This window comes from Clytia hemisphaerica, unplaced genomic scaffold, assembly GCF_902728285.1.
Source record: "Clytia hemisphaerica strain Z4C2 unplaced genomic scaffold, Clytia hemisphaerica genome assembly, whole genome shotgun sequence".
NCBI classification, from domain to species: domain Eukaryota; kingdom Metazoa; phylum Cnidaria; class Hydrozoa; order Leptothecata; family Clytiidae; genus Clytia; species Clytia hemisphaerica.
The window spans coordinates 149,914-172,683 of NW_027103650.1; the positions used below are offsets into that span (position 1 = coordinate 149,914).

A 22,770-nucleotide genomic window follows, 5' to 3' on the forward strand; every position below is an offset into this window, starting at 1 on the left:
AGAGATCCATGCTATGATTTCTATATACTGATGGCGAAATATATAGCATGGTATGGGCTAGGAGTTTGAATTTCCCAGATCCTAATAATGGTTAAAAGCATAGCCAATCAAATTTTGTTAAATCTATTCGCCATAGTTTTATGTAAAGAAAATCATCATAAAAAAATGAATCAGACAATGGCGTAGCCGAAAAGCTTTTACTATGAAATAAACTTTTATTTTTTAATAAATCAAATTTTGTTATTCTTTTACTGGTCACACTTTCTTAGAGAAAGCGCATGTTCCGAAATTTGTTTTTTAGTAAGTGAGGAAAATCTGCCTCACAGGTCATACCCGTCCTGTATACATCAGATTATAAAAATACAGGACGGTTCTCCTGTCTACCATTTCACCGAACCTCCAAAGTCATTTGATTTGAGTTAGTGAACGATTTCTCTTTCACACCGAGTAGGCTTTAAATTGAAATATGAAAAAAACCTGACATCACTCTTGCGGCAAGTTACACACTCGTTATTTGTTAATCCCATCGGTTGATAGGCGGAACACAGTCAAAAATAAAGGGGGGTTTTGTGACATTTCTACCTTCTGTCATATCTGATACCATATCTAGTGGAATTTTGAGGTTACCATATCAAAACTTTGAAGAACTCAAGTATAGAAATTTCTCGTTGTTTTAGAAGAAACACAAATTTAAGAGGTTACTTCAATCCTGAGTAACTTAGAAATATGATGTGGTTAAAGTGAGGTTACCCAAATGAGGTTACCTCATTCTAAAGCTTATAAATTAATACCTACTGAAGCAAAATTGCTCAAAATTTAAATATGCCTCAAGTAGGCCTCATTCTAAGCAAAAACTAATTTGGATTTCTTATAAGCTGTATTTTTGGGGCTAAATTGAGGTTACCAATTCACAATTTTCATAAACCCCTTTATCATCTAATTGGCTTCAAAAAAGTGGATATTTTGTTGGCAATTGGTTGTATATTTAAGGTTACTCTTGTAGAAAAGCACCATTTTCACTGTAATCCTGTGTTAAGCTAAAGCTAATAAGGCTATTAATCAAAGATCAATATTATTTGTTTTGCATGACTATAACATCAAATCATAAACTAAATCACATCTCAAGATGGATTATTAGAAGTAGAAGAAATCAGAATCTTTAAAATTCAAATTTTGATGGGTTTTTGAGGTTACTACAATCCACCGAAAAGTAACCTCAAAAATCACACCAAATCTTCAATATTTTTTGCACTTTTTTTGACTAAGTGTTGCCATGTCAGTATAGAGTATGCTCTCAAGTTTTTAGAGGTTAAAATAGTTTTTATTAAAAGATGTGGTGTTTCAAAGGTTACCCTATAAAAATGATGGTAACCTCAAAAATACCCCATAAAATCTTCCGAAAAATTTATGACAATACCGTGCTAAGACATCGACCCTGGGTGTAAAATTTCAAAGCCTAAAAATGATTATTTATGATTTTGTTCTAAATTTACCAAAAAGAGCAATTTTTTGACTTTCCAAAAATGTCACACAATTTTTGACTGTGTTCGGCGGTTAGGTGGTGGGCGTTCTCTAATTCTCCAATCGACGTCTGGTAATTTTGAATGAAAACAAAATAAGTTAAAAAGGGCGCGCTATCAGTAAAAGTTATCGTGACATGTTATCACAGAAAGTATGATTGATAAACTTGGTGGAGTTATCAAAACAAATTTGTTGTCAAAGACATTTAACAGTAAGTGAAAATACAGGCCAGATATCAACAGTCCCATGTTTCGACCCATCGTCCCAAGTTAGACGGTTGACGGTGATTATTCAAAGTTTGTGAGTAACTAGGTCTGATTTTATTCAAGTTTTTCAGATGTAAAGTTTTGTGGGTTACAATGGCATGTGGGTTACAAAGGGTCCATTTGTTTCAGCACCATTTATGCCACTTATGCCACCTTTTTCCCATTTGTTTCATCGAAATGTGTTCAAAAGTGTTAAAAAATAATTACATTTTTACCACCTCAATTTACATTGATCATTTGTGCTCTTTGTGTCAAAAGTGGAAGTTTGCCAAGCTTTTCCAAACAAAAAGAAATTCGCATTTGTTTCTACATTCTGGGTCAACGGTGGAAGAATGTTATTGTAAATGGCGGCAATTTTGAATGCATAATTACGATGCGTTTCACTTTCGTTTTCTTGTTTGTTTGTTTACATTTCCAACATAATTTATGTGGCCATTATTGACGTAACTAAGAGTTCGCAAGATGGTAGACTTTTACATTTTTAACATGGTTTCCATTTGTTTCACACGATGGTGGCATTTGGGGGAAAGCTGGCAAAAATGGAAGTTTTGAGGTAAGAAACAAATGGACCCAAAATGGCCTGGTTTGTATTACATGTTGTACATTATAGGAGCAAGATATTTGGAAAAAAATTGCGGGTATTGTTAGAGAAACAAATCAAATATGATTTAAGCAAGTTTTGTGGGTAACAGATATTGCGATTTTCCTAATTTTAAGAAAAACAGAAGCTTTTTTTTATGTCACACTATTTTTAAACCTGTTTGGAAGCCAATAGAGTTTATTCTCAAGGGTGGCTGTGCCAAATTTCACCGCTCTCCGTCGCAGTGTGCTTGGTAAACCTCATTTCGGCCAAAATCACAATTTGGGCTCCTTTTTCGCAAGATAATTCTTTTCGAGTTATCTTCATAGCTTTTGAACACGTTTAGCAAATTTAAAGAAGGATAGCTCAAAATGTAATTTAGCCTTTTCCGCTTTCTAATGGTGAGAAGTTTAAATTTATAACATTTTCAGTTTTCTCACTAATCTCAATTTAAACTTGTACACTTTTTTGAAACACCCGGGATGTGTAAATCTTATTCTGGCTTTGGTTATTACTGAATTTTGGACTGTGCTAGAAGGTCCCTTAGCTTTTATACTGGGCATGAGATTGGGGTGTTATTTGAGTATATGATTTTTTTCATTTTCTAATTTTTCGTTAATCTTTTTTATAGGAAAATATTGATAAAAGAGTTTGAACTTTATTGTTGATTGAATGTCTGCACGCAAAGAAACAGATAAAATGGAGGTAAGAATTTATAAGTCCACATTTTAGAATTTGAAATCTGTTGTATGTTAACTTTTTTTAAAGTTATCGTGTATTCAGCTCAATCAAAAGCATTAGTATTAAGATGTTTTATAGTAAAATACTATAATATTGAAAATGATATCAGCTCTACAAAAACATTCTATTAACTTATAGTTTATAAATCTTTGTATTTTATTTCATTATTTTATAAATAATTCTCCATTCATAATTATTGTCTTATTTAATTTCCAAAACAAAAGAGTTTGGTTGAGATGTTCAGATGCTTCATATGCATGGAAAGGGTGAAAGATGCAAGGCTCTGTCCACACTGCTCCAAGTTATGTTGCTATTCTTGCATGCAGGTATTTATTTTATTGAAGCACATTGTACAACTTCATGTTCTAAAACAAGTAACATACTCTCTGGTAGTTTATTTGTACACAAGGGCAAAGTAAAACTGGAAAAGGTTGTCCTCTTTTATAAAACTATTTGATCACTATAAGGGACGCTTATAAATGCTAAATGGGTGTTTTTTTTCTCTGATACCTACAATAAGCTACCATAAGTTTGAAGCATCTTTTAAAATTTGCTAAAGGAAGCTCCTTAATAAATTATAAATAGTTAGAAAGACCTGATAAGGGTTGGCTATCCAACCAAAGAAATGATGTTCATTTTTTTCTATTCTTCAAAGAAATGGCTTACAGAGCAGCGTGCACAATGTCCACATTGCAGGTAAACTCTAACTTTTAACCACAGTTTCTTTATCTATTTTCTTCTTCTGCATAAAGTCATATAGTTCTAACTAAATTGATTTTCATCGTTTTTTTTTACTAATATCCTGTATTCTTTGTAGAGCCTGCCTTCATTTAAAAGACTTGATACACTGCAGATGGGTTGAAGAGGTCACAGAGGTGAGATATTCAATCTATTGATCTCCGTCCAATCCTTTCTTGCTTGTAAACATTATTCGAAGAATGTTTATCTAAAACGTTCTGAGTTTTATATCATCAGGTAGACACTGCCAAGATTTTATTTTGCTTAAAGACTAAAAAACACTTCTAAAAGAGAATCAAGGTCAATTACCACCCCAGAATGTCTCACCTGACTTAAGGCCCAAACCTAGCAAATCTAGAAGAAGCTTTGAATCAGTGTTTTAAGTGTAATAAATCTTAAAGTCTCCTTTACTCTTTTGAATGGATAGCAAATCGATCATTTGAAGTCGAAGAAATCAGCATCCAATTTTGAAGATAGCAACGATGGGTGAGCAAATTATATAATGTTGGTTTATTTAGAAATTGTAACCCCTCAAGGGACACAATACCAATTTTTTAGCAAATTACCTTCTAAAATAAAGGTCTTTTTATCTGCAAACAAATAAAAAATATCTTTTTATAAAGATTCTGTGTTCTTCAGAAGTTAATAATTTTGTGACAGCAAACAAGGCAAAGTTGACTCTCAATTTTGAGAACAAACTCCTCCATCTTTTTCAGGAAATGTGAAAAACACAATGAGAAGATGAGCGTGTATTGTGAAACTTGTCAAGTTTGCATTTGTCATAATTGTGCTTTGTGGGGAGGCTTGGTAAGTAATTGATATTTCATTTTTTCCCATTTAACTTATGATTCCGTGGATACAGATTCCCTTAAATTAAATGACGAAGATTACTGATGATTTACCAAAAACTATTTAACTTCACTATGATCAATGAACCTGCAGGCTAGCTGCCAACCATCATAATGTAAGTGCTAGATTTTAGAGAAAAAAAATCACAAATCAAAAATGTTTTGGATCTGTTTGATTGAAGATTGCATCATACATAGATTCTATCTGAGGTTCCTCAATATACTCATCCGCGATAATAAGTTAGATAAGGTAGCCACTGTCCTGGAATGAGAAAGCTATCAACCTTTCAACAAAATGAGATGGTTTTTTTCAGCATGCCCAGCATCAGTTTCAACCACTAGAGAAAGTTTACGAAGATCATGTCAACAAAATAATGGAAAGAGTAAGACTTCAGAATTGTTTATCATTCTAGACAAAACTATGAGGGAACCTTCTTTTACAGGGCCCATGAAAACTGATTGATTAAAATGATTTGAAAAATAAATTTATCGCTGAAACTAATTTTATAAACATTACTACCTTCACAGAAAAGTCAATTAAAAGGGAGACTGGTAGAGTTGATCAGCCTGGTTCAGGACGTGGTATGTATATTTTCATTTATATGTGTTCGTAAGTCTTTCCATCTCAAATGAATTTCTGTCCCAACAAAAAGTGAAAAGATGCATTTCTACATCAAAATTCCCGAAATTTGATGAAATATTTGATTTTTAGGCACATTTGCTGTTCAAAGTTTGTTTTTGTTTTACATGAAAAACTGACAATCTGATAATCTGATATGCTGTGGAAAATGAATCAAAATTATTCTTTATTACAGGAAAAGAATGTTGAAGGTGTAAGGAATGCAAAAGAAGAGGTAGAAGCTTTTTTTTTTTTACAAATTAAAGATACTCTTTTGTCTTCAGATTATGGATAAGTCTTTTAAGTGATTGTTGTTAATCATTTTCTCTTAGAATTATTATCATTTTTTGTCCGTTCGATTTACTCACCTTGCAATGTATTTCAGCTTTAATAAAATCTCTTTCAAATCTTTTTTAGAGGGTCCGTGAAATTCGAAATGCTGTGGAATTGATGATCGCTCGTTTGGATACACATTTAAAAAACAAATTACTAACGCTCATGGGTAATTTCAAATATTTTAATGAAGTATTGAATATATGGCTGAAGTGGGAGATATTCACAACAAAAACTTAAAGAAATACAAATTATGATAAAGTGCTTTAATTTACTACTAGGAATATAGTTTTAACTCCAAGTTTCAAGATTAGACTTGGAAATAGCCTGGGAGCCATTAACTTCCTCTAAATCAAAATTTATTTGTCAAAATTATATTGTCCTTCTCACCTGAATAATTTTAAATTTTGAAAACGTTAAAATACCATGAAATATCATCCTGACAAGGATTGTAGTTCTAGTGATGTTTGTTTTACAGGTCAAAAGAATGCCCTAACGCAAGAAACTGAACTACTGGAATCCATTCTACAAGAAGTCGAACATCAGGTGAATCATCAATATCATTTTGATTTCTCGCTTTTTCTTTTCTGATTTTTGATAAATTTTATTGAAGTATCAGGAGAATGTCGATGGAAAATCTTCAAACCTTAGTTTCTCTAGATAAGGATGGATACTGAGGAGATAGAACTGTTTTAAGAAAACTTTGTCTTCTGACCTTGAGATAAATCATAAATCATTATTTGGTAGAGAATTTTAAAAACATGTTTTAAACGTATTTTTACTGTTTCCAGGTCAAAGTATGCACGAAAGATCAATTACTTGTCAAAAGTGCAGAACTTTTACACATGTTTGAACAGGTGAGTTCGATTACTATTCCGCTATATTTTAACGTGAAGAAAGCCTGAATTTTATAGGCTTGACAAAACCTTTTGTCTTCCTTTCCGGAAAACTGAATAAAAAGGGGCTTTGAAGGATTTATCAGAAATTGAATTGCAAGCAAGGTGTTGAGTATTATAAATTTGCTTGGGTCGCAAAGCAACCAAAGCGCCCAATCGCAAGACTTAAGCACGAAAAGTTGGGATACAAGCAGTCTTTAAGGTATGGATGCCAAAGATAATCATTTTAACAAATCTTATTTTGTAATTTATAGGTCCAACGTAAACCCATGGCATCGTTTGTTACTGCTTCAATACCAGCCGACTTCACCAGGTTCGTAATTTCCTTTTGTCTGGCGTTGACTTGACTTATCCTTTTATAAGAAGATAACCTTGGGATATTCTTTTGATCCAATAAGTATTTGTGTTACTGGAAACTGGATTGAGTGCAAGAAATTAATTGGATCTGTTACGACCCTTCCCTATTCAATGTAGTTTTGTTGTAACTTTTAAACAAACAGTCACCATTTAAATTAAGAAACTGGTGCCATTTAAATCAGGTCTTGTGATTACCATATCTTGTCCAAATAATCTGTGCAAAGAATAACAAAAATCTGAGTAGGAATACTTCCATTTAATCATGAAAGGTCTTACTCAAAACAAAGATTTCTCATTAGTTAGACATCCGTTACTTTTAAATGACTTGAATTCATCGTTCGATAATATTCAGCCTTATATCAGTCGATATTTTACGTGGAAAGCCCAGTAATCTAGGACTTTCAGACAGTCTTTCGATTGTTTTCACAGGGTTCACAGCAAGCTGGCTCTGCTATCTATAACTGAACAAAATATTGGGAGGAGGGGGATTCGAACCCTGGAACCCCTATTAAGATGCGTTGACCACTCGGCCATTGCTCCTTAAATACTTTTTGGTACATTGCTTTTTCAGTGAAATAGTCCCAGCATTCGATTCAAGCGTGTTTCAAATCGAACGGTTCAGTCAGCTGCGACATAAAGGGGACCCTGTGTACAGTCGACCACTGAATGTCAACGGGTTGAGTTGGAGACTCAAAGTTTACCCTGTAAGTCTTCTCATAAAAATGGTAATATCTCCATGAGTTGAATTTTCTAACTGTAAAGGGAACCCTGATCAGTTTATGTATACAGTTGTATTCCTATTCCCACTTGGGAAGGGGTATGTCTTGTCCTTTAATTGACATAGAAGAGGCAATAAAAACTGTAGTTTGTGAAAAAGATCTATAGATATCAATAGATTATCCTGGCAAGATTTTCCTTCATTGTGGACGTGGAATTTTAGTTTACTCATCAATTATTTTTCAGGGAGTCGTTATTTTTTATCCTAGACTTATTTTGATATCGTTGCTTTTTTTCATCTCATAATGACAAACACTTATCGGCCCCTTTGCATAGGAGAACTCCACCTAGCAAATACCTATTACTAGGTTTATGAAAAATTGAAATCTGAATTGACCGTAACCTCTTTTCAATAACATTTTAATTGCAGGATGGGAATGGTGTTGTTAGAGGAAACTATTTATCAGTATTTCTAGAATTGACGTCTGGTCTACCTGAAACTTCAAAGTAAGTTCCCCTTTAAAAAACTGACGTTGTCTTAAATCTTTAGTTTTCACTTCTAAACTTGTGAATGTGCAGGTGATTTTTAAAGTTTATTGAAAGATATTTGAAGCCTTGGTATGCATAATATATAAGAGAAAACAAATTCCAAAAAAGTACATCTTTAAAATTTGAAATTCAAACCAGAAAAAGAACAACACGATGATCTTAAGGACTTGTTTTTTTTGACTGTATCAAAATCGTTATTTTTGACCTCCATCACTAATTGTAAGATAGCCATGAAACTTTTAAAGCTAGAAAGACGTCATTTGCAGAGTAGTTTAAGATAAGATTGGTCCTTCCATTTTTGAAGTTTAGAGATGTTTAGCATTAATAGGCTTACTTCAATATTGGTCTAAAGTTAGGAGTAGTAAATGATTCGATTTAGTCCCTCCAAGCAAAGATACAAAAAGTCATCTCAATTTTTTAGATGTTGCAGTTCAAATATGAACTTAAAACTTTTGATATGGGTGCTTTTAGGCCTTAAGATTGGGTTTAGCCGAAAATATTTGGAAATTCAAGAGTATTTGATGATTTGAGGGGTCATTTTCGATTTCTTAGAAATACTCTGGGAAAAAACATTCAAAAACTTTCTAATAAGTCTATTAAGTAAATTTTATACTGATTCAACAGCGAAAAATGAGTGCCCGATGATTAAAATGGTCCTTTTTGACAAGACCTAGTTTTTCCGTGACTACTCCCTTAATCTCATCCAAAACTCTTTAGCAATTATGAGATAGTTAACTATAATCTACATTTTAAGAGCACATTAGCATATCACGGAGATTTTGGGAGTAATCCTTGATTTTCTGGTCCTCCCTTTTCTTTAAAAAATATCACTGAAAATAAGCAAATAACGGCAAACCTTGCGAAAAGATAAGGAATACGCATGAATATTTTCGTTGAAATTTAAATTTGCCCCATTAAAAACTTGTGATTACAATAATATGTTATCTAAATATAATAATGTCCCCTTTTTCAATATCATATGAATGAAAAATGATTTGACATGGTCTCTAAACTCAACCGCCACCAAATTAAGGGTTGGTCTAAAAAGCAGGGTAGCCAATGGGGTAGCCAATTGGGCTAGGTTATGGGGTACCTCTTTTTGCCTAAACTTTTGAAATCTGAAACCTGTTTTCATGTGGAAATAACTATTACGCGTCTTGTTAATGATTCCATGTAATAATATTTAAGATTCCTTTCGAATTTCAGCCACAATAGCCTTTTTTCCAAAGGTACTGAACTTTGTTACTTCTCAAGAGACCTAGCGCCATTTTGTCTTCCTTCTTGGCTTCGTTTGAAAATTTACAGACCCGAATAAAAAATATATACAAAACAGTTTTTAATATTTTAGATTTAGATTTTATTTATGTTTTTAATTGTTATTTCCGTGAAGCTGTAATTCGCTGATAAAGCTTTGGAATCGCCTTGGGCATATGATCTCTAATCTTGTCATATCTTAACAATCCTTTGTTATTGAATCAATTGTTTATTTTCATGTTTTGTTCAAACAATTAATTCCTTTCAAAATTTTTAAATATGGCAGCTTAAAATAGGTACAAAAGGTCTTTTAAATAGCTCTATTATAACGAAGCTCTATTTCTTACTCCTCGTGCATTAACACGTGGTAATTTATATCTTTGTTTATCTTTGGAATCATACATGATCAATCTAAGTATCAATTAGATTCATGCTCCCTGGTCAGTAAAATGTGGTTCTATGCATTCATTTTCGGTATTTCTATTCTGGTCTGTAAAATATTCAGGTACCCCACAACCTAGCCCAATTGGCTACCCCAATTGGCTACCCTGCTTTTTAGACCAACCCCCAAAATAATCTCTGACCTACAAAATGTTTCACATTCCTTTCCCACCAGCTTTGTTTACTTTTTTGTTTACAAATTCGAGCGTTTTTACATTTCGAACGTTTACATTTCGAACGTTCTACATTTCGAACGTTCGAATGTTTTGGTTTTCGCAAACAAAACGCAGTCTGTACACGTTATGGCGCCAGTTAATAAAGGGAAATTTTATTTCTGTCGCGATGAAAGTTGCAAAAAGAAATGCAAGCATTTAAAATCAAAAGACTTATTTAAATCATTACCTACTCATTTAAGCTAGACCAACTGTTCATTTCATCTTTTATCATTATAAATTTGTAATATGTTCCAAATTATTTGAATTTGAATTTAATTTAATTTCCCGTAATTTCCATAAACGGTGTTTTCTTTTTCTTTTGACTATTCAATAATTGAAGACCATTTTGATCTTTGAACACTCGCAAACTTTTTCTCAACATTGGTCCAGATCGTAAGAGTACTATGTTGTAATAATTTTGGGAATATTTTATAAATCAAACGTTAATTTTGCAGTGTAAGCTGTAAATTTTAAATTTCTAAGGTGCTGGACCAAATTACTCATATCTCATTCATTTGTTGTCCTATTTTACTCCTGAAAAGGTATTTTGACTTCAGAAATGTCAAATATTGGTTTCAAATCAGAATTTTTAGAAATTACAAGAAAATAAGTAAAATATGAGCATAAAGTCAAAATGACCAAAATAATCATATTGCACTCCTAATTCATAAATTTGACCTTGCAGGACTTTTTGTATCACGATCGGGTGCATGTCACTAGTCCGACACTTTCTAGTCCGACAGTAAAATAGTCCGAATCTATAAAATAAATTTAAAATTTGGAAGTCTTTTTTTCCGACGTCACTTTTGTCCGAAAACGAAAGATTTTTGGGTGTCAAATGTTGAATAAGGGTTTTTCACTAAGATAATATTAATAAAAGTTGATTTTGGCGGAATTTTGACATAATTAGAAATAAAGGAACAATCAGGGTTGTAAATCACTAAAGAAGAGTCGTAAAAACAGCTAAATCCAATTTCTTGACTCTTGAAAGCCCAATCCTAACAAGCTTACCAAAATTTAAGAAAACTCGGGTTTAGGGTCCTAACCTCAAAATCGGAACTTTGGATTTTTATAAAATATGTGACTCCTCTTCCGCGATTCATATTACGTTTTTTATATGTTTTTTTTTTCTCGTTGTCGGAATACTGACGCATTCATCAAACCCAACGTCGGACATTTATACTGTCGGACTAGAAAGTGTCGGACTACTGACGAACTCCCATCACGATCAACTCCAATTCTGTGAATTTTCTAGTCCCGAATGACATTTGCATCGAAGTTGAAGTTATTAAGGTTTTTGTAAAATATGGGATTTTTGAATTTGAAATTTTGATACAGTCAAAAAAAAACATGTCCTTAAAGTAAGTCGATATTTTGATAGCCTTTACTGCATCATTACGAAGACAAAATTAAATCTAATCTAAATTAAAGATATATACATTTCGGCTGGTAAAGGATTTTAATATGTATAACTTGCATAGTCTTTGTGTATAAAAAGCTCAAATAAAAAGATGTCTGTGTCATGTTTTTCTTTAGATATGAATATCGTGTCGAGATGATCCATCAACAAGGTTCTGATTGCACCAAAAATATCGTCCGAGAATTTGGTAGGTTTTTTCTCACTCAAAGATGTTTGGTTTTTGATTAGCGTTCGATTGATGAGGGCTTTCACAGTTTCATCCAGGAATAATGTATCATTTTTCAAATTTCAAATTTCAAATTTTCTTTTCTTTACAGCATCAGATTTTGAAGTTGGTGAATGCTGGGGCTACAACAGATTCTTCAGACTAGACCTCTTGGTATGAATTAAACCCCTCCATTTTCTGTTCCTCGCAGTATTTTTCTTCTCCCTGAGAATTAGAATAAAAACGGGCATCGTTATTAGAGTTCTCGCTTGTCGGGAGATCGTGCCAGAATTTGTGTTCATTGTTCACAACTGGTACTAAACTACAAGATGTCTATTTTTGTCATAGGTGCTCTTTTATTTCATCTGTGTTACATATTTTTAGGCGAGCGAAGGATATTTGAATCAAAAAGAAGATAGCGTTATTTTGCGATTTCAAGTTCGACCACCAACTTTCTATCAGAAATGCAGAGATCAACAATGGTAAGGAATCTCGCTATATACCTTTGTGTTTTTTGGACCTACCTCTGGGTACCCCGGTGGAGGTCCTATGAATTAACCGTTGTCTGTTCGTCCGTCCGTTCGTCTGTTACCAGCTTTTCTCGAGATTGGCTCATTAGTTTTTTTCTGATTTTTGGCACAAAGATGCAAAAATGGCAATGGCCAAAATGTGACGGGGCCCGATTTTCGATATGCCGGAAAAACTGGTTTTTGGGCATTTTCTCGAGATTTTATCATTAGTTTTTGGACCTACCCCGGTGGAGGTCCTATAAATTAACCTTTGTCCGTCTGTCCGTCCGTTAGTTACCAGCTTTTCTCGAGATTGGCTCGTTAGTTTTTTCTGATTTTTAGCACAATTATGCAAAGTGGCAATGCCCAAAATGTGGCGGAGCCCAATTTTCGAAAAAAAAATTTGGGGGGCAAATTTGGGCCAAAAAACGGCTAAAAAACAGGTTTTTTGGACTTTGTGAAAAATTGGATCATTAATTTTTTCTGATTTTTTGCACGAAAGTAGGGTACCATCATAGGTATAAGATGGCTCAAGCAGATTTTTGCAAAAAAATTTTGTTGGCTCAAAAAACGCATGTTTATCTATAAGAATCACTATTAATAAGCATACATCAATGTTCTTAGTCAAATTACTCAATTTTGTTATGAGATAGATGTTTTTTCTGCTCATGAGGGCTTACTTTTGAAGAATATGTGTGTTTAGACAGGAAATTTGGGTTGCTTGGCGTGTTTTTAAAGAAAAACTGGCCAAATTCGATATTTTTTTATAAGCACATTATCAATTACTTAGGTATTGGCTTTTCTCGAGATTGGCTCTTTCATTCTTTATGATTTTTTACACAAAGATGCATAACTATAAACCCTTGAATGTGAAAGAACCCGATTTTCGAAAAAGAATGTTTTTGGGCAAATTTGGGCCAAAAAACGGCTAAAAAACGGGTTTTTTGGACTTTGAAAAATTAGATCATTAATTTTTTTCTAATTTTTTGCATAAAAGTAGGGTACCATCATAGGTAAAAGATGGCTTAAGCAGATTTTTGCAAAAAAAATTTGTTGGCTCAAAAAACGCACGTTTATCTATAAGAATCACTATTAATAAGCATACATCAATGTTCTTAGTCAAATTACTCAAATTTTTTATGAGATAGATATTTTTTTTTTCTCACGAGTGTTTAGACAGGAAATTTTGGTTGTTTGGCGTGTTTTTATAGAAAAACTGGCCAAATTCGATATTTTTTATAAGTACATGATTGGCTCTTTCATTTTCTACGATTTTTTGCATAAAGATGCATAACTATAAATCCTCGAATGTGACGGAGCCCGATTTTTGGAGAAAAAAATTTTGGGGTATATTTCAGCTAAAAAAACGGCCATAAAAGGGTTTTTTGGACTTAGTGAAATATTGGATTGTTTTTTTCTGATTTTTTGTATGAAAGTAGATAAAAGATGGCTCAAGCAGACTTTTGTAAAAAATGAATTTTTCAGCTCACAAAAAGCATCTTTATCAATAAGAATCACTATTAATAAACATACATCAATGTTCTTAGCCAAATTACTCAATTTTTTGGAGATGTTTTTTTGCTCACGAAGTCTTGAAGATGAAAGAACATTTCAAGAGCATGAAATTTTGGTTTCTAAACGTTTTTTTTATAAGAAACAAACGACTAATTTTAATAGATCGTCACTATTTGTGTTCTGAATGATTGTTTAATGGTCACGTCACGTAGATATCAATTATAAACGTGTTAAATGCATAATCCAGGTAGGTCCATCAAAGTATCACTTGTTTTGATTTTTTCGATCAAAGATGCGTATTAACAATCCCCAAAACATGCCGAAAATCGCTTTTTTCATTCAAAAACATTATTAATAGCAATGCCCACCATCAAGCATAATTCAATTTTCAATAAAATTGATTTTTTAAGCCGGAACTATTTAAAAATCGCCGGAACAACCTATTTTCGCCGGAAAGACAGTATTTCTTGAATTTCTCGAGCTGTACTTTATATTTTTTTATGAAATTATGTACACTGATGCAAAATGACAATACCTAAAATGTGACAGAGCCCGATTTTCAAAAAAAAAAAAAAATTTCCGGCCGAAAATGCCAGAAATATGCCGGAAAAACCGGTTTTTTGAAATTTTCTCGAATTTTCATCTTTAGTTTTTTCTGATTGTTTGAAGAAAGATGCGTATTCGCAACGGTCAAAACATGGCCGAGTTCGATTTTTGAGAAAATTATTTTTCCGGTTGAAAATACCGGAAATCGCCGTGTTTGCAGATTTTCATTGGAGTTTTTCCTTATATTTCTATGATTTTTACACAAAAACATTATTGATAACAATGCTCACCATCAAGCATGATTCAATTGTCAATAAAACTGATTTTTGCGACCGGAACTTTCTATTTATTTTTTTCCCTACAACCCTTCCCTCCAGTTCCCTCTCCCCCCATCATCAATCAATGATGAATTTCTTGCGTTATGCATTATCGCTAAACGCTATATCGTCTGACTTATTTTTTTCATTTTTCTCCTCGCATTGCTATCTAACTTTCATCATCAGGTAGGTCCATTCAGCATCTAGCTTGTTTTACTATTTATTTTTGAACTGCATTATAATAATATGCTTTTATTGAATTAAACAAACAAAGTAACAAGTGAATGCTCCCAACTACTGGTAATCTCCTTGGCTGAAAATTCGGTTCAAAGTAACAGTTCTTGAGGTGTTTTAAAACAGTTTCTAACTTTATAACTTCAGTTGAACGAGCTTTCAAATTTCAATATTGTCTTCTTAATTTCTAAAATTGTAGCGTAGGTTTTGGTGTTCTTATAGTTATTATCTTGAAAAGAACGTGTTGAAATCATATATTAGACAAATGAACCAGATAACAAGACATGTAATTAACACGAATTGATAAAAACCCTTGATTACAATCGGTCTTCTCTCAAATTCTTGTCGTGTTACCTTCATTTCAAGGCCTTCTTATTTTCTTGTAACGAAGTATTTCTTTAATTGTCCATCAGGCACATTCAGCAACTGGAAAGTCAATCGGCAACGCAAATTACGCAAATTACAAGTTTGAAAGAACGATTGAGTATAGAATTGACTCGACATCGTCAAAATAATGCACTACCCGGAACTGGTTAGTATCTTCATAGAAACAAATTGTATGTACAACAAAATTAAAATCTAGAATATTCATTTTTGGACCTACTTGCCTTAATAATCTTTTTCTGATATTTTGCACAATGATGTAATCTCTAAAATGTGACGGAGCTCGATTTTCAAAAACAGATCTTGGGAGGACCAACATTGATCAACATTTTTTAAAATGATTTTCCGAAGATTTGAGACGATCAGTGCTTTGGATAAAAACAACATTATAGAAATTATTTCCGGAAAGCTTTTTAACCAGATGCTGTTTTGGCCGATGCGGGTTGCGAATTTCAAAAAGTTTTAATCCATAATGACAGAAATTGCGAGGGTTCCTTTTGCGGGGCTTTCGTGCTTTCTGTAAATTTGAGCTTCAAGTGTCAAAATATGTGTATGTATCAAGCATATGATCTATACTTTAATTTCTAAGCTGGAAACAAACTTTTTTCCCTCTGTTAGTAGCGTATGATTTTAGCTTTTCTTAGCTTTTCTTTATTTTACTTTACTCACATAAACATTTTGTATTTCACCAGATGTCAGCTTCTTATCACTGTCCCTCTTGGAGCAATCTTTACTTCACTCACATAATCATTTTTTATTTCATAAGATGTCAGCTTCTTATCACTGTCCCTCTTAGAGCAATCTTTACTTCACTCACATAATCATTTTTCTATTTCACCAGATGTCAGCTTCTTATCACTGGCCCGCTTGGAACAATCTTTACTTTACTCACATAAACATTTTTTATTTCACCAGATTTCAGCTTCTTATCACTGTCCCTCTTGGAGCAATCTTTACTTCACTCACATAATCATTTTGAATTTCATCAGATGTCAGCTTCTCATCACTGTCCCTCTTGGAGCAATCTTTACTTCACTCACATAATCATTTTTCTATTTCACCAGATGTCAGCTTCTTATCACTGGCCCGCTTGGAACAATCTTTACTTTACTCACGTAAACATTTTTTATTTCACCAGATTTCAGCTTCTTATCACTGTCCCTCTTGGAGCAATCTTTACTTCACTCACATAATCATTTTTGTATTTCATCAGATGTCAGCTTCTCATCACTGTCCCTCTTGGAGCAATCTTTACTTTACTCACATAAACATTTTGTATTTCACCAGATGTCAGCTTCTTATCACTGTCCCTCTTGGAACAATCTTTACTTCACTCACATAATCATTTTTGTATTTCATCAGATGTCAGCTTCTTATCACTGTCCCTCTTGGAGCAATGCCTCACATAAACATTTTGTATTTCATCAGATGTCAGCTTCTTATGACTGTCCCTCTTGGAGCAATCCCTCACATAAACATTTTGTAATTTCATCAGATGTCAGCTTCTTATCACTGTCCCTCTTGGAACAATCTTTACTTCACTCACATAAACATTTTGAATTTCATGAGATGTCAGCTTCTTATCACTGTCCCTCTTGGAACAATCTTTACTTCACTCACATAAACATTTTGAATTTCATCAGATGTCAGCTTCTTATCACTGTCCCTCTTGGAGCAATCCCTCACATAAACATTTTGTATTTCATCAGATGTCAGCTTCTTATCACTGTCCCTCTTGGAACAATCTCTCACATAAACATTTTGTATTTCATCAGATGTCAGCTTCTTATCACTGTCCCTCTTGAAGCAATCCCTCACATAAACATTTTGTATTTCGTCAGATGTCAGCTTTTTATCACTGTCCCTTTTGGAGCAATGCCTCACATAAACATTTTGTATTTCATCAGATGTCAGCTTCTTATCACTGTCCCTCTTGGAGCAATCCCTCACCGAATCTGATGCGTCGTTCAACTCAAGGAAAGACAAACGTAAAGGGACGGCCCTTCAGAACCGCATCAAACAATTTCGGACCACCACCTCAACAGCAACGACCACCACTGCAGATTATCGACAACCAGTTCACCCTACTTCGTTCCAACCATGTAAGTTCCGCTCACTTCGTACTCGTGATAAATTATTTGCAGTCGGAATATGCTATAAAGTCAATCATACATCACATCTATATTTACTTAAACTGCCTTTTTTCACATCCTTTTTTGTACAGCTGCTCTGCTGTTCGGAGAAGAAGAAGATACCTCTATTGAGGGCGCCGATGAGGGTGAAGACCTACATGAGAACGAGACTACGCAACAATACGGAGATGAAAACGAGGCCACGCAACAGTTTATTGACGTAGAAGAGGATGAAGAGATAGAAAGCAAAGAGAAAATCGAGGTTGGAATTTTTTCTTCCGGAATCGGCTTGCCCACAAAACATTTCACCATTGAACATATCGATAATTTATCTCCTGACCGAAAAACATGCTCTATGCGACTCATAGTCTTCAGTTAAATACTTAAATTGTACTGAAATTCGCAAAACCACGGGCTAAGAAAAGCAAAATAGTTTAAAATGACTGTAAATTTCAGCAAAGAAAATTTTTTAGGTTACATTTTTCGCATTTCATCGCATTTTTTACATTGAAGTCAGAAATTTTTAAGGCTGATTTATGATTCCTGATGGTGAAACAGGCTCGACGGGAACAAGACTTTAAACACAACACGAATCTTAAAGTAAACCTCTTCTGTCCGGAAGGAATCTAGCTTTCTGAATTATTGTTTTTTGCTGGGTGGATAAGTTTAAATGGGCTTTTCCAGAAAAAAACCGTTACGCCGTGTAGAGCTGGCCAATTACCGTTCCAAGGGTTTGAAATATGGTTGGACCCTAAAAGTGTATACGACAATCAAGCAAACGTAACCGAAATTCCATGGGAGTAATTGTTTAAATCCTGTGAAAATAAAAAATTCTTAAGTGCCTATGATTTCAGAGGGCTAAAGAAATGAACAAAAATTTTAACCTCCTCAACACTGATTATCATGTTGAACAGTCTTCGTTGATGAAGAAGGCTCGAGTCGATTTTTCTTTTGTTTACTTCAGAGAAATTCACTCGCATTCATAATCATGGAGATTGACGGAAAAAAGAGCTTAAGCAAAAATAGTTGTGCGATCTCCTAAAAGACTATAGTGCCCATCAGTTTTCCTGACCATACCTTGATTACTATCTTACAAGTTTTGTCGTTTAGCGAGCTGGAGTGAATAAAATGTAATTAATTTAACAAATTCTCGCGTGCTCTGCTTCTTAGGATTTAGAAGAACAAGGCACTGACGCTTTTTATTCCTCCGAACAACAACAACGTTTCCTTGACGACGATGAAAGCGATGAAAAAGACAAGGACGATGACGTCATGGCAAGCATTGCAATGTCATCATCAACACAGCGATCACTACTGACTGCTGATGAAAGAGAATCACGTCATCAACAGTTGATCCCTTTGTTTAACGATTGTCAAGATGAAGAGTCCAGGCTGATGAAAGGTTAGAGCACACATAACATATTCGCTAACAGATTCCCCGGCCGTCTAATTGTGTCCAGATCAAAGGTTCTGACCATTAATTCTCGCCAAATTTAGAAATTTTATTAAATCGCAAAAATAAATTGCGCCAAAATTTCTTCTCTTATGGTAATTTGGACCAGGTTTAAATGACGACACGTTTAAGTTGTTGTTCTGACCAATTGGATTTTACGTCAACCCTTGTAATCTATACCCCGATGCTTTTATGGTTGACAGTTCAACGAATTCTTTAACGATTTCTTTCCTTCTCTCGAAGATGTGGAAGAGTGCAATCCATCTAAACCCTCCTCCACAACCACAACAACGATGGAGCGCTTTTTCACACAACCTCAATCTGTCTCTCCATCGTCCGTACACTCACAATCGTCGCTAGAAACAACATTATTATCGCACGACCTTCGTTACGACGATCCTGAAGAGAAAGCTCTTTTAGATTTATTCGATTTAACAGACGTTCATCTCTCGACAAATTTGTCGTCCTCCAACGAGGAGCGGGCGAGCGATTTAAATTTATTGTCGGCAGACGATACATCAACGACAGCAAATTCGACAATGACGAGCGACGACCATTTCTCGAGGATGATTCGCTCGTTACAAGTGAGCCGAGAAAACGCAACCAATTCTTGTCGCCCAATGTCTGATCTCGCAACTCCTACCACAGGTTCGGATTGTTTTGATTTTTGTCTTCCTGTAGCTCAAACTCCTCACCTTTTTGGACCTACCCCGGTGGAGGTCCCATAAATTAACCTCTGTTCGTCCGTCCGTTCGTTCGTTCGTTCGTCGTTACCAACTTTTCTCGAGATTGGCTCATTAGTTTTTTTCGATTTTTTGCACAAAGGTGTGTAATTATAATCCCTCGAATGTGACGGAGCCCGATTTTCGTTTTAAAAAAAATTTGGGGCAAATTTGGGACAAAAAACAGCTAAAAAATGGGTTTTTTGGACTTTGTGAAAAATTGGATCATTAATTTTTTGCATGAAAGTAGGGTACCATCATAGGTAAAAGATGGCTCAAGCAGGATTTTCGCAAAAAAAAATTTGTTGGCTCAAAAAACGCATGTTTATCTATAAGAATCACTATTAATAAGCATACATCAATGTTCTTAGTCAAATTACTCAATTATTTTATGAGATAGATGTTTTTTTTTGCTCATGAAGGCTTACTTTTGAAGAATATGTGTGTTTAGACAGGAAATTTTGGTTGCTTGGCGTGTTTTTATAGAAAAACTGGCCAAATTCGATATTTTTTTATAAGCACATTATCAATTACTTAGGTATTAGCTTTTCTCGAGATTGGCTCTTTCATTGTTTATGATTTTTTGCACAAAGATGCATAACTATAAACCCTCGAATGTGACGGAGCTCGATTTTTGAAAAAAAAATTTTTGGGGTTAATTTCAGCTAAAAAACGGCTAAAAAAAGTGTTTCTTGGACTTTTTTGTGAAATATTGGATCATTGATTTTTTCTGATTTTTTGCATGAAAGTAGGTAAAAGATGGCTCAAGCAGATTTTTGTAAAAAAAATTTTCAGCTCAAAAAACGCATCTTTATCTGTAAGAATCGCTATTAATAAGCATACATTAATGTTCTTAGCCAACTTACTCAATTTTTTGACGAGATGGATGTTTTTTTGCTCACGAAGTCTTGAATATAAAAGAATATTTCAAGAGCATGAAATTTTGGTTTCTAAATGTTTGATATTTGTGTTCTGAATGATTGTTTAATGGTCACGTCACGTAGATATCAATTATAGATATGTTAAATGCACAACCAGGTAGGTCCATAAAAGTATCACTTGTTTCTCAATATTATTGTAAACTTTCAAGTTGCTTTTGTTTCAAGTTTTTAAATACTTTGAACTTGTAACCGGCCACTTGTATATTTCGAGAACTGTTCCACCCGGGGAAACATTCTCATCCGGGCCACCTCCCGATTGCTGACTTCAAGTTTTGAGATTTCACCCAACTTTCAATGAAAAGAGTACGAATATTTTTTCGAATTTCTTTTTTTCCACAGACCACGCGTTGAGAGAAACAAGCCTTGGTGGCGCAAGAAAACGAGCGAATGACGCAAGGTTTGATTTTCTATAGTCAATCTCGATCAAATGGAGTCGATTGAAAAATGAAATTCAATTGTCGAACGACAATTTCCAATCGTTTTGTATGACAATGCTAAAATCACAGTGTGGAACTAATCAAATTTTACACAGACTTTCACAATGAAATTGAGATTCTATTTCGTTTGATACTTCTGTTCTCTGATGTTTGTGGGTTTTGAAAAAATTAACTTTGCGTGGTGCATCCGGCCGGTTATTCATTAAAAAACCTTTGTAACCATTATTTTTGAAAGGAGGGAAATTCTGTTCGGGAAGTGATTTGACCAGGTTCTAATGGTTCATTTTGTTTACAACAGTAAAGCTGAACGTTACTAAATTACGAAACAATGTTCGTATAGTGTTTTTCTTTCACTTTTTTTACCGCGGCTTTTTCATCATTCATGAATGTTCACCAAGAACGAACCTTCCGATTTACAAACCATTTTGCTTTTTTGTAGATTGAACGTGGATATGGTGGAGGACGGTTTAAGTGAAGCGAAATCGACAGCCAGCCATCTGGAGAAAGATTTCCAAGGTGATTCACTTTTTTATTCCTCTTGTTTTCTATGTCGCAGAAAGTTATATCCATAAGACAAGAGAAATGTTTTCTAAAAGGAAACCTAGAACCCAAATTTTACTTTTTAGCTTATGTAAATGCAATCGACTTGCGTTGACCTCAGCCTGGTATCAGCGGGAAAATTCAATTTGTTTGATTGCAAACCATTTATTTGCAAGTTTTAAGAACATTTCCCATTAACAGTGGTAGAACAGTTAGAATTGGCAGGATTTTGATAGTTAAATTGGCACTAAATGGCACAAATTATGTAACACCTTGCTGCCTCATTTCTTTAGGGCTAGAAAAATGGACGTGTAGCTTGTTGTCAAATTTACAATCGAAACCAAACAGTTCGTCACAAGAACAAAAAGATTCTCAGAGTGTTGAACACGATGACGATGAAAGTAACAGCTCGCAACCAGAGAACGAATAGATCCTTGGAGCACCGAACGGAGATATCAATTGTGAGATGTCGTTTGCGTGTCTTGCTTTGGTGAGAGTTTTGCTGCTTTGGTGCTTATGAGTCGGTTGTATATGGTGATCAACTTTGGGAATTTTCATACAAGCTAACCATATAAATTTGCTTGGAACAACTTTTTGAAGAACTCACCATTCATAACAATCTTTTATCGTGAATGGGACTGTGTTACTTTTAACGAGAATTCGTTTCTTAAAACGAAAATCTGGAAGTCCATTGGTAATTTATCATAACATAACAGTTGGTGACAACAAAAGTAATCCTTGTTATTTCAAAAAGCATCCTGTTATTTTATTTTTGAAGGATTTTCAAGATTTTGAATTTAAGGTAAAAGTAAAAAGGTGAATAAACCAATATTGTTCATTGACACAGTAATCTGTACATATATTTTGTTTAAAAATATTTTGCGGTATTTTGCAGAATAAAAATTTGTTGTATTTATGCTCCGTACATAGTGTATTTAAGTAGAATTTAGAATAAAGAATATCTTGTGTAATCGACTGCTGAATCATAGCTTTCCAATTCCGTTTTTTTCTTTTGCCCTTCTTAAAATTTTGGAAAGATGTGATTCGCCCGGGTCAACCCCATGCCCCCTCACAAGGCAAGTGGGTAGGTGAGTAGGAAAGGTGAGTAAGGTGAGTATGGAAAGTATGTCAGGCATTGCATGTGGTGTGGTGACAATACTCATAGGTTCAACACCTGCGAAGGTTTGTGACATCCCGTGTAGTTCGAGTATCGTCATCTGTACAACAAGAACTTGTCGTCTCTAGTCGCGCTCTCTACTCTCTGCTCTCTCTTCTCTCTCTCTCTCTCTCTCTCTCTCTCTCTCTCTCTCTCTCTCTCTCTCTCTCTCTCTCTCTCTCTC

At 34.2% G+C, this 22,770-nt stretch overlaps 1 protein-coding gene across 1 annotated transcript; it reads left to right on the forward strand.

Moving 5' to 3' along the window:
- Positions 1 to 2,933: 2,933 nt before the first annotated feature.
- On the forward strand, positions 2,934 to 22,418 carry LOC136803085 (E3 ubiquitin-protein ligase TRIM37-like). Its single transcript, XM_067059835.1, has 26 exons — positions 2,934 to 3,072; positions 3,333 to 3,434; positions 3,764 to 3,804; positions 3,926 to 3,983; positions 4,274 to 4,332; positions 4,563 to 4,653; positions 5,009 to 5,077; positions 5,223 to 5,276; positions 5,510 to 5,548; positions 5,731 to 5,815; positions 6,125 to 6,192; positions 6,438 to 6,503; positions 6,797 to 6,855; positions 7,471 to 7,603; positions 8,047 to 8,123; positions 11,612 to 11,682; positions 11,813 to 11,874; positions 12,085 to 12,182; positions 15,235 to 15,353; positions 17,113 to 17,307; positions 17,430 to 17,599; positions 18,508 to 18,739; positions 19,034 to 19,438; positions 20,793 to 20,850; positions 21,330 to 21,406; positions 21,724 to 22,418. The coding sequence occupies exons 1-26, from the start codon at positions 3,040 to 3,042 to the stop codon at positions 21,858 to 21,860; spliced, it is 2,658 nt and encodes an 885-aa protein (XP_066915936.1). The 5' UTR covers positions 2,934 to 3,039; the 3' UTR covers positions 21,861 to 22,418.
- The last annotated feature ends 352 nt before the right edge of the window (positions 22,419 to 22,770 follow it).